The sequence below is a fragment of the Echinops telfairi genome, unplaced genomic scaffold (genome assembly GCF_000313985.2).
Source record: "Echinops telfairi isolate 266 unplaced genomic scaffold, ASM31398v2 ScPeMD7_5592;HRSCAF=6446, whole genome shotgun sequence".
In the NCBI taxonomy this organism is placed as follows: Eukaryota; Metazoa; Chordata; class Mammalia; order Afrosoricida; family Tenrecidae; genus Echinops; species Echinops telfairi.
In genome coordinates this window covers 25295822-25313533 of record NW_022109491.1, presented here as the reverse complement: position 1 = coordinate 25313533, position 17712 = coordinate 25295822, and the positions used below count along the sequence as shown (strand labels likewise).

The following is a 17712-nucleotide window of genomic DNA, read 5'->3' as shown; positions in this document are numbered from 1 at the left end:
ACTGGCCCTGTGGGTTTCCAAGCCTGTAAATCTTTATGCAAATAGAAAGCCTCGTCTTTCTCCCACAGAGCGGCTGGTGGTTTTGAACTGATGATCTTGATGTTAGCAGCCCAACGCAGCTGTACCACCGGGCCTTCTTTGCAAACCCCCCAGCTCCTTAATCATCGGGTCCACCCTGGCTCCACAAGCACAGCACTTCACAGGTCCGGTCCACAGCCCTTACAAATTAGGTCCTGCCTTTTTGTGTGAGCCCCGCCCACCATTGCCTATCCCGGCACTCCAGGTGGGTCTTGGGAGTCCTTTACAGCCAGCCTAAGTCCAGGCTGTAATCTCTGGCTCTGCTCCTGCACGCCCCTGACTCACAAGGGCCTGGGGGGTCTAGGTATGCGTTGCTGGGAGCACCATCTCTTACTTCAGCCTGGGGCTCCTACACAATAGGCCTAGGACTTTCTCAGTGTCCCTCTGGCCTGCGAGGCGGGAGGGTGGTGGTGGTGGTGGTGGAGGGGTGTCCTGGGTAAAGCGGAGAGCCTGAACGGGGTGGGGGTCCTTTTTTCAGGACTCTGAGACCGTGGCTCGCAGGTCCGGCCAAATCTCAGGGGTTCCCAAAACTGACCAAATACATGTGAACTGTTCCTTTTGATAGGGACTCCCAGGGCCTGCGGGGAAGGGACAGGTCCCCCATCTCACCATTCCTGTCTCCGCAGCCTCAGTCTGTCCCTGCTCCAAAGCCATGGACGGCCGCTGGCACCAAGGGGCCCGTAATGTCCCCTCTGGAGTCTGTGAGCCGCCCCAGGCCGGCGTCCACCCACTGCCTGCCAGCAGGAGCCGAGTGAGTGCCTGTCGGACAAATGTTCTCTGTCAAGGAGCCAGGCCGCCCACATCAGGGCTTGGAGTTCCCACCGGGGCAGGCCTGGGAGGGCACTGGAGAAGAAGAGTGGCATTCATCAAATGCCTTGCCTTGGGAACCCCTAAAAAGTCAAGGAAATCCGGGCTCCTCAATGGCGCCTCTAGGTCATTCAAATTCGTCACCACCGAGTCAATGCTGAATGAAATCCTGTGTTTCCTTGTCTCGTACAGTAACAGTGTCAACTGTGAGTGGAAAACAATTCGCAGGCACCTCCCAGAACAGGCGGGTGGGCTACTAACCAAGGTCAGCGGTTCAAATCTACCAGCCACTCTGCTGGAGAAAGAGGAGGCTGCCTGCTCCTGTAAAGATTCCTTACCGACTTGGAAACCCTAGGGAGCAGGCCTCCTCTGTTCTACAGGGTCGCCATGAGCCATAGTCATCCACGGCTGAGGGTTTGGCCATGCAGGGAGGCCTGGGTCCTTGGAGAACCCACACATCTGGGCATCACACTAGTGTGGTCACACCCTCCTGACCTCCAGGGAGCGCCCACCTGCGTCCGGCAAGATGAAAGGCAGGCAGTTCCCCAAGTTGCCCGACAAGCATTTCCCCGTCTGCCCACAGGGCTCCTCTTCTGGCCGTGCTCCTCGGAAGTTAGGTAGTTTTCTTGGGAGTTCCCCAATTCCAGAATTTGCTTTGTCGGGAAGTGGCAGCCCCCAGTGTGGCCACCAGGAGGCACTAGGCAAGCCTAGGTAGTCCTTGGAGCTGGGGGTCTCCAGGGGTCTCCCAGGACACCTTTCTAGAACTGCCCCTGTCCCTGCTGAGGTCCAGAATGCACCTGGCATGCCTCCTGTCCACCCTCGGGTGCCTCCAGCTCTTCCTCAGAGTTCCCACACTGCCAGGCTTATCTACTCTGGGAACTAAACACCCTCCCTCCCTCCCTCTAATCAGCGGTTCTCAACCTGTGGGTCTCGACCCCTTTCACAGGGGTCACCCGATTCATCACAGTAGCAAAATGACAGTGATGAAGTAGCAAGGAAAATAATGGTATGGTTGGGGGTCACCACCACATGAGGAGCTGTATTCAAGGGTCGCGGCATGAGGAAGGTTGAGAACCGCTGCTCTAGATATTGGTGACTCCCTGTGGCCTCACTGGACTGTGGGAGCCCGAGGGATGGTGGGAGCTGGCACACCTCAACAGACCCAGAGCCATGAGATCTAGAGTACCCTTCCCTAGGCCACAGGAGAACAGCCTTCATGCCTGCGCCCATCCCCGGGATGCGAACAGTCCCAGGCCGTGCTGACGGGTCTGGACACAGGCTGGCCTCCTCCATTTAATCGGCGCTGCCCTGCTTCCGTGGCAGAGGTCTCCCATTGTCTTTAGAGTAAAGCTTAAGGTTCTCATCCAGCCTCTGGGGCTCTGCGTGGGAGTCCAGCCCCCCGCACCCCCGCTATTAGAGTCTGGACACGCTGGCCTCCTTTCTGTTCTTGGTACCCACCCCGCGTTCTATCTCTGGACCCTGCACAGAGCATCCCTTCCGCCTGAGGAGCCCTGCTGGTGTCCTGGTTACATGTTGGGCGACTAACCAGCTCGGCGGGAGGAAGATGAGACGGCTTTCTCCCGTACAGAGTTACCGGTTCAGAAACTCGCAGGGACAGTTCTAGCCTGTCCCTCGCGGTCTCCAGGAGCCGGAACAGGCTCAATCGACAGTGCGCTTTGGTGTTTTCTTTCTGCCTGGAGCTGGACTCCGCCTAGCACAGTAGAGGCTGGAGGGGGCCGGCTGTGCTCACATCTCACCTCCCCAGGCGACCCCCATGCTCACACTGCGCGTGGATACCAGCGCCAGCAATTACCTGAGCCGTGGTGCGTCCGCGTGTCAGAGGGGTTTCAGTTGCTGACTTTTCAGAAGTGAGAAAACTCACTGCCATCCAGGTGATGCTGACGCATAGTGACCCTGTAAGACAGGGTCGAACTGCCCCTGTGAGTTCCCATGACTGTAACACTTTATGGGAGTAGAAAGCCCGACCTTTCTTCCTCGGAGCGGCTGGTGGTTTCGAACCGATGACTTTTTGGTTAGCAACTCCAACGCATAACTGCGACCACGCCCTCCACCAGGGCTCCTCCCCTGGGCAGCAGGTCCTAAAGGATAAGTCTTGGCTCAACCTGTCCGATGCTCTTCTGTTGGCCGGTTCAGTGCGTACAGGAGGCCTGCGAGGTGGGAACTGTCGTTGGCTCCCTTTCACTGCAGCTGACACCGGCTCAGAGAGGCTCTGCTCTTTGCTGGACGAAGGCATACAGTGGTGTTCTCCCCTTTGCGGGGAGGTACATCACAAGCCGGTACCCAAACCTTTGAGGGCCTCCTGGAAGACCCGGGTCTGAAAAGATTCAAAAAAGAACGTTCCAGGCCGAGGGGAAAGCAGTGGACAAAGGTGTGGTGGTCAGGCAGGACGGGCCTGAACCCGGGACGGCTCAGCTCCGAGGGCTTGGCCAGAAGGGCCACGCAGGGAGCCAGGATAAAGCTGGCTGGGCTCCCAGGCGCTGTCAGCTGAGAGTCTCTGGAGGGAGGACCCCCATAGGAGGGAAGTCACACTTCAGTCCCTCCCCTCGCTGTAGCCTTCTCCCACGCTCCGGGCTCCCTTTTGGATGAGGCAGGATCTTCCCAGGAGGGGTGGCGCCAGGGGCAGGCTGTGGGGCGGGACCAGGGGAGGCACGGAGAGCTCCCATCTCTGGGAAGCCCATTCTCCTCTGTTACCAGCTCCACAGATTGGGGGCCCTGTCCAGCTGCTGCCAGGCCTGCAAGGTGAGCGAGCGGGTGGGTGTCAGGTCACTGCCTGTGGGAGGGGGCTTCTGGCAGGTCAGGGTTGGGGACTCCTTGGGAGTTATTCTCTATGAGGTGGGTCTCTTTCCCCAAATGTAGATTACCCTTCCCTCTCCCTAGGCGTGGGGTGCCCCCCCAGCTATCATATGCAGTGCGCCCCATCTAGTTACTCTTCTAGAAGTGGGACACCCCTTCTGGCTCGTTTTGGTGCACCCCTCTCCATAAATGTGGAGTCCCTCTCTCTTTTAGAGGTGGGTGCTGTGCCCTCTCTCTGGCTTGGTTTGATCCTCCCCCTCCTCTAAAGCCTCTCCCCACCCCGCATGGGATGCTGGACCCTGCCACTTCCTTGGGGTTGGGGGAATGGGCTCAGCTTGCCCCCCTCCCCTCCCCTCCCCAGATCCAGTGGAACGGGCTCTCCAGCACGTAGGCAGCCAATTAGTGGTGGGGTGGGGGCGGAGGGGTGGGGGCCAGACCTTCCTGGCAGATGGCCCTGGTGCTGGCAAGGGAGATGTCTGCAGGCCCTGCTGCCTCCAGACACCGACGCTCACCCAGGGACTTCTGGGAGCTGGTACTAGAGGGGTCTCCAGCTTAGACAACTGGGGCTGGAAAAAGAACTTGGGGTCCCAGCCTCAAACTCTCAGTGCTGCCTCAAAAGATAGGCCGTCTCCCACTTCTCAGATGGTGAATTGGGGTCCCAGGAGGACTATGATCATGCCCCCCCACTCCTGCCCCCGCTCCTTGTTGATATCAGAGAGATAATGACAAAGATTGGAGGCTGGCCAGAGAGTGACCTTAAAATTCTTTGAGCCTCTCCCCACACTCCTGGAAAGAGGGGTTTGTAGTTTGGGTGCCGAGGCAGGCATCGTGGGGAGTGGCTGAGAACCCAGAGGCAGGACTCACCCATGTGCCCACCCAGATGCTCGCCAGAGCCCCCTGGAGCCTGGTCCTGAGAAGCAGAGGACTCAGAACACGAGGGGTACACAGCCCCGGAGGCACTGGTAAGTCCTCAGCCCCTTCCTCTCACCCGGGACTCCAGGGCCAGGACACAGGGGTCCTGCAGCCTGCAGGCTGTCCCTGCTATGCCACCCATCGGGCCCCCAAACCACTTCCCACAGCCCACTCCTTGGACCCAAGCCATGTTCCCTCACCCCCAAGGTTTCTCAGGGCTGGACCCCCAAACTCCAGGTCCCCAAGGCCCTTGTGGGTGTAGGCAGAACCTTGGGGTCTAGGTCCTCCTTTTCCAATCATGGTGTCAGTGCTTCTCAGAAGAAAAGGGCCCAAAAGCATGAGAGACTTGAGGCAGATAATAGAAGGGCCTTCCTGACTCTTACCAAACCAAACTCACTGCCATGCACTCGCAGCCACCCTGCAGGACGGGGCAGAACTGCCCCCTTGGGGTTCCGAGAGGAGAAGGAAGGCCTCGTCTTTCTCCCACAGAGGGGCTGTTGGTTTTGAGCTGCTGACCTTTTGGTTGGCAGCCCCATGTGCTACTCCTGCGCCACCAGGCTCCTTGTCCTGATGGTCGTAACGTTCCTGAGCCCTTCCCGTGGGCCCGGCAGTCATGGGACGCCGCAGCTCAGTGCAGGTCACTGCCCCGAACCCACCAGTCACTGCTGGGGAGAAAGATGAGGCCGCGTCTGCTTCTGTAAAGATTTGCCACTTTGGAAACCCCGGGTAGCACATCCCCTCGGTCCTGGAGATGTCACAGGAGTTCGACTTGACCGGACAGGGCAGTGAAGCACTAGGCACTATGCCCCTCATGCTGTGACAAGCGTTTCTCTGCTATCACAGCAGGCCTCGGAGCGGGGCGCTGGGCCGTTGTCTGGACACACTGAGCACTAGACACCAGAAGCGCCAGGACTCCTTGCCCGGGGCGGTTCCAAATCCCACAAGGTACCACCAATGTCCTGTTAATCGGCGCCTCTGATGTCCACAAGCAGGGACATGTTGACTGAGCCCACAGGGAACTCATGGGGCTCAGCCCTGGCCTCGAGCCTTCCCGCTCTGTGAATTTCACCCAGTCAACTAGCTGCCTGGTTTCTTCGTTAGTGCAATGGGGTAACCGTCTTGCCTGGCCCGGAGTGACTGCAAGCACCCCGCCCGCGGGGCCTGAGACTGCTTCCTGGCAGAGAGGATGTGCCCATGAGTAGACTGATGTGAGCGTGAGGGGAGGGGGCAGCCTGGATTCAGCTCCCTCCCTGTCGCCCACAGCCCAGGCTGAGGACAAGATGCCCCCCTACATCAACTGCTACGCCCTGCGCTCCTATCCGATGCCAGAGGATCCCTGCTGTACAGAGCTCAGCGCCGAGCAGCAGGCCCTGAAGGAGAAGGAGAAGGGCAGCTGGGCCCAGCTGACGAAGGCCGAGAAGGTGGCCCGTGAGTGTCCACGCAGGGCAGGGTGGCCGGGGACATGGGGGGCGTGTGTATGAGGACAGACCCTGCAGGGAGCAGGGAGAGGCCCACAAGGACAGCCAGAAACCCCCGTCTCCTGAAAGTACATGCAGAAGGTGAAGCGGATCCATTTGTTCATCCATTCTTGCTTCCCTTCGTGCACCACCCCTCAGAAGCCCCTATCCGTGCACAGCTGGGCGATGTCGGGGACCCAGAGACTCCCTCAGCAGACGCTCCCCATCCAGGGGGAGCACGGACACAGGATATAGGGTTAGGATGGGGTGTGTGCCTTGGGCTGGGGGGACCTGTGGGAAAGAGGGCTGGAATCTGGACTCCGAGGAGGAGGCCAGCTTCCCGCTAGCCTGGGAGGGCGAGGGGGAGGGGCCACCAGGAAGTGGGCACATCATGGGGGTGTGTGTGGGTGGTGGCTCCATTGAGAGGGTGGGGGGACTGGCTCAGAAGGAGTCGGGTGAGGTGAGTGGGGCAGGGATCTGATCCTGGGAGGCAGGAGAGATTTGGGTCCCGTGTCCTGGGATGACCTTGAGCTCTCTATAGCCTTGGGTCCAGTCCAAACACCTGCATTTCTGGGGACTCTGGAGTGGAGGAGTGCACAGGATCCTCAACCCCCTTCACTCAGCAAGGTGCTGCACCCCCACTTCAGGGCCAGGCACCAGGCGCAGGGCTGGGAGCAGGCGGCTCGCTGAGTTGGCCTGGTGAGAGCCGACCTTCCCAGACCCCTCTCCTTCTGCAATCTTCCTCCTTTCAGCATCCTGGGCTCTTGGTCTCCATCCACGTGAAAAGACCACAACCTTCTTCTTAAGAATGTCATCCAAATGCCACATACACAAAGCCGGCACTGAGGCTGCCATTCTTTGTAGCCCCCAGTTCAGTTAAGTCAGCGGTTCTCCACCTTCCTAAGGCCGCGACCCTCGGAGACAGTTCCTCGTGTGGTGGGGACCCCCAACCTTCACGTTATTTCCGTTGCTACTTCATCACTGTCATTTTGCTACTGTGATGATCGGGCGAAGCCTGTGAAAGGGGCTTCCAACCCCAAAGGGGTCATGACCCACAGGCTGAGAACCGCTGAGTTAAGGAAATTGAGGCTCAGAGAGGTGACGCCACTTGTAGACCGTGGCCCAGCTAGAGAGTGGTGGGGGCAAGATTGGAACCCCCCCACCGCCTGGCATGCGAGTGACAGCGGAGCTCCACCATCTTCCTTTGACCACTGGAAATGCTGGGTCCTCGACCCTTGACCTCCACTGGGTAGGACTCCTCCCTGCCCCCCACCTCAAATGTTCCCTGCGCCAACTAACAGGATGGGGTGGGAGTGGTGTCTGACCGCCCAAGAGGGTCAAAGCAAAACAAAGCCAAAGCCAGACGGACTCCTGTGGTTATGTCGTTAGGTCACCAGCCTGACACACCGCCTGGCCCTGTGGCACCCTCTCCATTGTTCCTCTGCCACTGTGCCAGTCCACTCCCCGAAGGCTGTCCTCTTTTGAGCTGCTCCTTACTTTATCAAACACGACGTCCTTCCCCAGGGATTGGTCTCTCCTGTCGACATAGCCAAAGTACGTGAGACTACGTCTTGCCACCCTTGTCTGTAAGGAGCACTCTGGCTATCCTTCTCCTGACTCATCGCGACCACCCTCTAGGACAGGGTAGAACTGCCCCACTGAATTTTTGAGACCGTAACTCTTTCCAGGAGTAGAAACCCATCTTTCTCCCATGGAGCGGCTGGTGGTTTTGAACCCCTGACCCTGTGGTTTGCAGGCCAACACATAACCACTAGGCCACCAGGGAGAATCGAGCTCCACCTCAGCCTGTGAGGGGAGGGCAGCCATGCCCTCAGCCTTCCTCCCCCGTTCCTCCCAAGGTCCTCTGTACACTTTTACCCTGTCCCCCACCCCACCCCAAATAGTCCTTTCTCCCTGTTGTCACCCACAGTCCCCACCCTCCGGAAATGCCAACTCCTTCTGCAGGTTGATCTTGTTCTCACACAGCCAGCCACACACCAGGGCATCTTGCTCAAACCCAAGACAGCTCGCCGGTTCCCCAAGGAGCTCTGCTGCCACCTTTGCTTCTTTTTCTCCTTTAGTTATTTATTTTCATATTTATTTAATGGCCCACGGAAAGATCACACACAGAGAGCAACACATTAAAGGAATAGAGGGAAAAGGTTCGTTTCCCTTCCACCCAGTCCCCGGTGGCCAGGCTCCTATGAGTACGTGTGAAAGCCTTCCCGCCCTTGTGGGAGGACCCCCCCACCCCATGCCCTCCCTTCTGCACACTGCATCACTTCACTGGCTGGTACATGCTCATGGCATCTGGAAACTGAGACCCCTCACTGCTGCGAGCCCATTCCGACGCACAGTCCAGGCCCATCTGAGACGCCGGTCTTTCCGGCAGCAGCCAGCCTCAGCGTTCTCCCCGGAGCAGCTGGTGGGTTTGAGTGGCCGGCCTTGCAGTTCCCAGCCCCTGGTTGAACTCTCAGGGCCACTCTAGGCGAGAAAATTAGCACTGAAGCCTGAAGCCGCAGCTGCTTGGGTTTGAACCCAGGTCGTTTGAAAGGTGTCCTCTGGCTACTGAATGGATGGAGGGAGAACAGGCAGGCGGACCAAGGAGGTGCCAGTCCAGGTGAGAGGTGGCCAGTCCAGGCGAGAGGTAGCGGAATCGTCTACCAGGGCACTAACCAAGGGGGTGAGGAAGTGAAAGGGGGCCTTGTCTAAGAGTAATAATGATAGGAACCACGACTTATTCGGTGAAGGAGACATGGTAGTGCGGTTAAGTAAGCATGGACTGCTGACCACAAGGTGGACGGTTCTAACCTGCCAGCCACTCCTTAGGAGAAAGATGAGGCTACTTGCTCCTCTAAAGATTTACAGCAGGGAATAACCTGGAACCCAATGGTTGCACAACACGAAGAGTATCGTCAAGGGCACTGAATCACACAGGTAGAAGTTGTTGGATTGGAGACTGTCTGTTGTGTGTATTTTTGCCACGATTAGCAGAAAAGGACACTGATGGCAATGAGTACAGGAAGAAGAAAGTGTTCTACAATGGATGGTGGTCATGATTATACAACTCTTCTTGATCTGAACGAACTATTGAATTGTATGATATGTGGATGAGGTGCCAATGAAACTTTAAAAAATAAGATTTGCAGCAGGATGGGGACCTTTTTTTCTGCCAAGAGCCATTCGGATGTTTGTAACATGATTTGCCAGTGGTCCTGGCATCTAGTTAACTGCCCGCTCATGGGATGGCTGGAAGCGCTTCTCTGTGGGGAGGTGTGTGGTGCCAGCTGACACTGATGATCAGCTGACACTGATGTGCGCGACTGCTCACTGCAGGTCGGTCGTTCGAAACCACCTTCCGGGTGGCTCCTTGGGAGAAAGGCGGGGACATGTTCTGAAATCGATTGTGGTGATGACTGTACCAATCTTCTTAATACGACTGGACGATTAAATTGTTTATGTGAAGTATATGTCAATAAAAGAAACATGTTTTAAGTTAGAAATCTTGGAAACCGAGAGGGGGAGTTCTTCTACCCTGTCCTATAGAGGCGCTATGACTTGGAATGGAATTGAAGGCAGTGAGGTTGTTTTAATATTTATATAGAGACAGCCCGTGGACCAGATGATCCCACCCCTGACGGGCCACCTCAGGAACGCTCTCTGCAGAGTTGGGGTGAATCAGAAGGGACTCAGTGGCAGTGGGGTTGGGGTTTGTGTTTTGGGGGGGTGGTTATTTGCTAGGTGCTGGGAAGTGTGCAATTGTCTGGTCCCAGTTCACCCCACATCGCTCTCAGAGGGAGACATCCACCCATTTCCCAGATGAGGAGCAGAGGCCCAGGCAGCTGGCATGCCTGACCCAGGGCTCGGAGCCCAGCAGTGGGGGACCTCTGTTCCAGGTGCTGGGGACGTAGCTGTAGTCACAGATGTCACTCACACCCCTGCACTTGCCTCCAGGGCCTCTCATCCACTGTGGAGGAGGGGAGGGCCAGGACCCCTGGCTGGGGTCCCTGGGGCGGATGCACTGATGCCACCCCTATGCCATCCTCCAGTGTACCGCCTCCAGTACAACGAGACCTTCGCCGAGATGAACCGTCGCTCCAACGAGTGGAAGACGGTGATGGGCGGGGTCTTCTTCTTCGTGGGAGTCACAGGGCTGATCATCTGGTGGAAGCGGGTCTATGGTGAGTGGGCGGGGCCCTGCCCTCAGAGACCCTGGAACCATGGCTGCCCCTGGCTGAGCCCAAGGACCCTTGGGAAGGGAAGGGGAAGAAATGCTCTCCCCGGGGACCCTGCAGTAGGCAGGAGCCAACTTGGTGGTTAGAATGAGTGAGCCAACAGGAAGCACTGGTCAGGATCTGTCAGGCATTACGCCCCTTGCTTTATAAGATCGATCACCTTGTCTCTGACAGATAACGCCAAGGGGGGGGGGCGCTCTGAGAGGTGAGGGGGCTTGCTCCGTCACACAGCAAGTGGGTGGTGGAGTTGGGACTTTAGATCCAGGCCGACTTCAGCCCGGGGCTCCTGCTACCACTGGGCCACACAGGTAGGTGGGGAGCCTAGGGCTCAGAGAGGGGACAGACCTTGGTGACCCAGGTCACGGGGTGACGTCTCAGGTGGCACGGAGGCCCGAGGTCCCTGAAATGATGCCTTGGACAGGCGATTGGCCGTGCTGGCGGTGTGTGCGGTGGAGACGTGGGGGGCACACGGGGAGGGGATGTGGGGTGATGGGCAGGGTGGAGGGTGCTCCTCGGCAGGAACTCTGTGACTAGAGACAGCCTGGCAGGGTGCTCAGCCTCCCCGTGCCCCCTCCAGTGTTCCCCGAGAAGCCCATCACGCTGACAGACCAGTGGAAGGCCCAGCAGCTCCAGCGCATCCTCGACATGAAGGGCAACCCCGTGCAAGGCCTGGCTGCCCGGTGGGACTACGACAAGAAGGAGTGGAAGAAGTGATATTGCCCCAGCGGCCCTCCCTGCAGGCCCACCCCTAGCGGCCCCTCCTCTGCCCTTCACCTCAATAAAACCGGGCCGATTGCTTCTGCCAACTCCGTCTTTACAAGGGGGTACAGGGGGCTCAGTGGGGTGCTCCGCTCCTAAGGGCAGGAAGGTGGTGGCCCAGAGCCACACAGCGGCCCCGCAGAACGACCTGGTGATCGATTGCCTTTGTAAGATTATAGCCTCTGAGTCGGCACTGACTCGATGGCGAGCGTTGGCTTGGTTTGTCCCGTCTTCCCCTGGTAGCTAAAATGACGGAGACTTAAAGTTTAGGTGGGCTTAGGAAAGACAGAGAAGGGCAGGCATTCCGCGTAGAAAGAACGACTCAACAGGCTCCATTCAGTCACCTGGCGAGAGTCTTCAAGGCGCGGGGCTGTGTGCCAGGTGCTGAGGCCCTGGGGCAGCAGCAGTGAACAGGACCAAGTCTCCCTCACGGAGGAGACCTGTTCCAGAGGAGGGAGCCGGGAACATAGATCAGGGAGCGTTACACGATTGGTGATCAGAAGAAATAAGACAAATACAGGTACATGGAGTGCAGTGGGGATGGTTCCTTCCCACTCGTTTGGCCAGAGAGAGAGAGAGACAGAGAGACAGAGAGAGAGAGGAGTGAGCAGGGTTTGCTCTCTGTCCACCGGCGTTTCTGGATCCCTAGCTTTTAGGACTCCAAGTGTGGATTCCAAAAGGTTTGTGAGCAAATGGAATTCAGGAAGAAGGGAATTGTTACTCACACGCCTTTCAAGCCTCCTCCTCTGGGGCAAACGGGAAACGTAGAGAAGCCACCTCTGGTCTACGGCCATACCACCCTGAACGCGCCCAATCTCGTCTGATCTTGGAAGCTAAGCAGGGTCGGGCCTGGTTAGTACTTGGATGGGAGACCGCTTGGGAATACCGGATGCTGTAGGCTTTAAAAAAAAAAAAAGAGAAGCCACCTCTGTGGTTCCTGAGGCACTGGGGTCCCTCTCCAGCCTGCTGCCTCATCTTTGACGCGTTGCATCCAGGGTTCTAAGTCGTGCTTGGTGGGAGAAATAAGGAAGCATCCGTCTACCCCAGGCACGGCCTGGCTGCGCATTAGGCTGGTGGGTCCAGTGTGTGTTGGGCTGCTGACCACCAGCCGCTTCCTGGGGGAAAGATAAGGTTTTCCACTCTGGCAGAGGTTTCGTCTCAGAAGCCCCCAGGGGCAGGTTTACCCTGTTCTATAAGGCTGCTGCTATGAGCCGGCATCGACGTGACGGCAGGGAGTTTGAAGTCTCCCCATCTTCTCCGAAGCTGAACTGGAGCGATTCATCCACCTCACACCTCTGTTTCAAGCTGGTCTCTCCCCGGCTCCCCCTCTCTCCTTGCATTTCAGACGTTGACAGAACCGGCCGTTCGTCCTGAGCAATTGCTTGCTCTGATCCCAGGCCACTGTATGATGACGTCCGCCGCCCCGGTGTTTTCTATAAACCGTGGTTAGATTTAGAGGTCTCATCAGGTTTCGGTTTGATTTCTTTGGCAAGCATCTTTCGTGGGGTGGTGCTGAGCTCCTCTGGCAGGCCGTCAGCAGTCAGCCGCCCCCCTGGCCATTGCACAGACTCGTTATTGACTTCTTAAGCATACAGATGGCTTTCAAATATAGTCCAAGACGCCCACCCCAATTCGCATTTCAAAGGTGCGATTTTTAGAGTCTGTGATACTATTTTTCACCCCCACCCCCCACCCCCGTCTATCGGATTGACAATGATCAAAGAGTGAGTGCCGGAGACAGGCAGCTTCTCCGACATCTGGCAAGACGACAGAACGCATCTCCCTTTTGCCCTGGCACTCCGCCTTCCAGAAATGTATCCTGTAGGAGCCTGTGCATGGGTGTGAGAGGGGTTTGTTGCACCATCGTGTTTAGATTAGCAAACATCGAAAACTGCCAAATTTTCCCTTCCTCAGGCAGTGTGGTCCATCGGGTGTGCTATAAACACAGACAGAAGTGGGGGCCGACAGCGTGTTGGTCCCCTTGGCCCACCCTTGGAGGTCACCAGCAGCTTTGTGGACAGTTCTCCTGTGCCTCTCAGCCCCAGCCTGGAGCAGGCCGGAAGTGCCAAATGCCGAGGACTGATAGCCCAGGGCAACCCTCACCCAATAAAGGATGGCGGCCTTGGCTTTCTTGGCCTTTAGTGATAAAGCCGGTTCTGTGGAAGGATCCCCATTTCCTGCAAGGGTCAACTTCTTCATTTTTGCTCCCTATCCTAGCTCCCTGCCCGCCCATGCCAGCCCCTCCCCCACCACCTGGGTCTCATATCCCTACTTCCCTGGGATCACTCCCTAGACAATTTACTCACCCCTGAATCCTTGTTGTAGCTTTACTTTGAAGGGAGATCCATTCGGACGTAGCTAGAGCTTGGGCTACTGGGAGCTCCCCAGTCCAGTCCTGCCAGGTCTTGGTCCAGAGTTCATCAGATGAGTGGGAGTAGGGGCCGGTGGTCTGACAGCACGGCCTGAGAATATTTGTCTAGAATCCTAATGCCAGACAAGGAGCCATGGGTTAGATCAGTAGTTCAAACTCACCAGCCGCTCCTTAGAAGAGAGATGAGGCTTTCTGGTCCCATAAGATCGACAGCTTCAGAAACCCAAAGGAGACGGTTGTTCTGTGTGCTAGAGGGTCCCTAGGCGTCAGAATGGACCCCGTGGCAGTGATTTTAGGATGGTGCCCCCCACCATTCTACAACACAAGCCTTAATGCTCTACACGAGCCTGCCAGGCTGTATGTATGCTCATCACACTCATTTTACAAGTCAAGAAGGTCAGAGAACGCCTGAGACACCAATCTAGGGCCACCCACGAGTACATGGTGGATCCAGGCTTCTACTTCAGGCTGTCTGGCTTCTGAGTGCCCCTATTCAACCACTTCACCGTCCTACTCTCCTGTCTCTTCTTGGTGCTCGTTGAATACAGCCAAGACTGGTCTGTTCCAGCCTGGACAGGGATCAGCAGCGGAACTTGCCAGCCACCTAGGCAGCCAGGTCAGTGGGGCCTCGGACATTCACTCGCCACATGCCCAGGGAGCTTGGCACACAGCCCAGGTGAGATTGTGAGAGGCCACTTACAGGCAGCCAACCAGCTGCAGGGGTGTCCCAGCCACATCAGTGATTCGCAGATTAGTCTTCTCAATATTCGTATTTATGATGGTGATTTTTACAATGCAAGGGGGGTGCAGAAAACAGCCGTGGATGTTGGGGGCGTGCTCTTTAGACAGTGCAATTGGAGGCAAGTCTTTCTAAGGGTTCGCGTGAGCATGTTCGGCCTGCAACCCATTTTCAAACCATCTCAGGCTAGGTCACTACGATGTTTCCATTTTTTCCTATTCTAGAGTCAAGCGAGAGGTTTTGCTTTCTTATCCTAGGTCCACGTTCTCAGTAGAGTGGTGTTTTAAGAATAATTTCTTGAATTAGGAACTTTAAGACTGACTAGTTAAAACTTTGCTGTGGCGTCATTTGAATTTCGTTTAAGTCTCAAGGCTCCTTATAATGGAATTATTCACGCTAATTATTCATGTGTGAACCTACGGAAAGAAGATGGCTTAAATAATGTAAGAGGAATTAAATATTCCACATGCCCAGAATTCTCACATTAGTGTATGGGTATGTATTAAGGAGCAAAGAAGACATTTCATACATTATATATGTCCATTTTTATTATTTTATCTATATTAAGAGACAGTTCTTGCAATTATTGTCTCATGGAAAAAACTGTGATGACCGGGGTCTGAAAACGGAGAGCTGAACCGCTCTGATTTTTCCACATGACTTGGTCAATTTTTATTTATATCGAATTTGGAGTGTAATAATGTAAACGCTGACTGGGCTCGTTACACATTTTTTCTGAGAATCATGAATCGGTATATCAAATGTTACAAAATACTATTTTGGTAACTACCTAAATAACCCATTGGTTGTTCTGTGTTCATTTCCCAATACAGTCAGTTCTATCAAAAGATCTCCTAATAGAGTCAACTGTGTTTACCTGGAGTGAGTCCTTTGTTATGTATGATACATTATGTTCATGTATGGGAGCAGAAAACCTCATCTTTCTCGCATGGAGCGACTGGTGGTTTTGAACTGCCTACCTTGTGGTTAGTGGCCAACATGTAACCATGTTCCCAACCAGGGCTGTGTCAGTCCATCTTGAGGGTCTTCCTCTTTTTCGCGGCCTTTCTACTTCACCACGCATGATGCCCTTTTCCAGGGATTGGTGTCTCCGGATAATGTCCAAAAACGGTGACAGGAAGTAGTATAATACAAAGAAAGATACCGTATATACTCAGGTAGGTATAAGCTGACCCAAATATCAGCCGAGGCACCTTATTTTACCACAAAAACGACATTAAAAATGTGTGGAAAGGCTCGTGATCTACAGAAATGTAATGACTCGTAGACAGCCCCAAGTGTTTCTAGCTTCCCCTTCGTGTGCAGTTGTTACATGCATGTATCATGACACGTGAAATGTCAGGAATCACTGGTTAGAAGACTGCGTGACATTTCACAGCTGGAGGAAATGAAGTTGCTGGATGACCATTGAAGTTTAATCTTGAGGACACGTGGGCCCACTACAGGAGGGGATCTCTCATTGCGTAGTTGACTTCGACTCACAAGGACCCTACAGGGCTGGGTAGTACTGCCCCATGAGCTTCTCAGACTGTAACTCTTTATGGGAGTAGAAAGTGTCATCTTTCAGCTGGTGGTTTCGAATAGCGGCCCAACATGTAACTACTATGCCACTATTGCTCCTACTTTTGTGTATCTGAAATTTCTGGCAGCAAAAAGCTTTTGTAAAATGAGAAAACTACTTATGTACGAACATAGACACTTCCAGGACATGCAAGGCTTGGTGTGTCTCAGGATGCTACCCTGAGTGTAAAAGATGACCGGGATGTACTTGTATCTGTGCATTAGTCTAGACATGAAAGGCCATTTCTGGAAGGTTATCGGGGACCTGAGTGGCCTTCAGGGGAGGAGCAAGGGGTACATCAGCTCTGGGAGAGCTGTGGCTACCCAGAAGTCGTTCCCCGGGACTGTTGCCTACAGGTCTTTCTGGTAAGCGATGGAGGGTACCTCAGGTGAGTTGGCTAGGTGGTTCTGAGACCCAGGTGTGGGGTGCCTTTCAGAACGCATCCCCACAAGGCCACCAGGGGGCAGTCAAGATCGCTCCCAGCCCAGCCTCCAGCCCCACTCCCAATGGCCACGCCTGGAATTTTCACCCACCTTCCCAACCCCTCCCTGACCTCCAACCGCAGCCGCAAGTAACTTTGGGAACAGTTCCAGGTGGGGAGTGTGTCATCAGGCTCAATCTTGCTCATGATCGAGATGGGGGCTATGACATGCCCACTTCGTGGAGGGAAAGGCTGGTGCTTGGAGAGATGAGGTTCGGACTCACGCAGGCCTCCCTGTCTTGCCAGAGCCTGGGCTGATTTCCTCACGAGGACCCTTTGCCTCACAACAGCCAGAGTGGTGTGGCCATTGTGCCCATCAGGCTGTCCTTCCCACTAGAGTGGAAGCGCCAGGCAGCGCAGGACTATCAGTGCCTGATGAGGGCGACTGCAGCTTCTCCCGAGGGCAAGCACAGCATGCCTGTGTCTGCCCCATGCACACCGACCCAAGTGCCTGGCACACACAGACCCTAGAACCTCGACCATGTACCTAACCCAGGCTCTTGCTCTTACATTCACCCCCCTGGGCGAGAGCAGACCCCAAAGGGTTTGGCGGCTGTCATTTTTACACAACTTTCTTCCCCGGTGCTGCTAGGCGTGTTCAAATGGCCACCCTGACGGTCAGTCATCAAGCTCAGGACCCTCCCTACAGGTGGAGAGACCCAGCAGTGGATGGAGAAGAGGTCCTCCCCCGAGTGGCAGTCCACCCCCAGTCCCACAATACCGAGTCCACAGAGTCCAGACTCCTGCTCACTGATTCAACACAGTTTATTACTGAACTGCACTTTCACCTTCACACGGATTATGTCAAAGAGCTGGAACAAGTGGGGGGATTAGGGAGGAGAGGGACCCTCAGGAGCCGGGACCCCTGGCGGGCTTCCCTGGGCCAGGCAGAGGAGGGAGCATCAGGCTGTCCAGTCTCCGGGCCCCAGCTCTCCACGTGCACGCGCACAGCAAGCCAGCAGCTCCTCACACATAAATACAGACACGCTTAACAAAAATAGTATATCATCTTCACAAGGAATAAAAACTAGTCTTGAGTATGTACAGCAGAGAGCCCCGGGTGGCCAGGACCCCAGAGACGAGACAGGCCATGGGTGGAGCAGAGCAGGGAGGGAGGTTGGTCTGAAGGGTCCCTGGCCAGGCCACTCTGGCCTCGGCAGCCCTGCTGCCCAGGCCAAGTGTGGGTGGGTGCCTCCAGCCCCCTCTACCCCGGGCACAGCGTCTCCTTCCTGCTCGAGGTAGGGAAGACCCAAGGTTCCTCCCTCTGGCCGGGGGTCCCCATGGGCACTGGCCCAAGGCAAAGATGCCACAGGCCGACCTCCTTGCAGGAAGAGGCAGCTGGGGCCGTAAACAGCTCTGGGGCACCTGTCCTGGGCCCAGTTGGTCCCTCAGTCGTGCTCATGGGAGCCAGAGGAGAGGAAGGGCCTGGCGTGGTGCTAAGCTGTGAGGGCCACCCTTGCTCTGGCCTGGGGTGCCT

The 17712-nt window shown here is 55.9% G+C and overlaps 1 protein-coding gene and 1 non-coding gene across 2 annotated transcripts; both read left to right on the top strand.

Annotated features, from left to right (window-relative positions):
* Nucleotides 1–3599: 3599 nt before the first annotated feature.
* Nucleotides 3600–11109, top strand: LOC101644516. Its single transcript, XM_004697904.2, has 5 exons — nt 3600–3645; nt 4580–4661; nt 5875–6039; nt 10118–10249; nt 10881–11109. The coding sequence occupies exons 2-5, from the start codon at nt 4580–4582 to the stop codon at nt 11015–11017; spliced, it is 516 nt and encodes a 171-aa protein (XP_004697961.1). The 5' UTR covers nt 3600–3645; the 3' UTR covers nt 11018–11109.
* Nucleotides 11110–11844: 735 nt separating this feature from the next.
* LOC115871351 lies at nt 11845–11963 on the top strand. Its single transcript, XR_004047231.1, has one exon. It is a non-coding gene; the product is annotated as a 5S ribosomal RNA (ribosomal RNA).
* The last annotated feature ends 5749 nt before the right edge of the window (nt 11964–17712 follow it).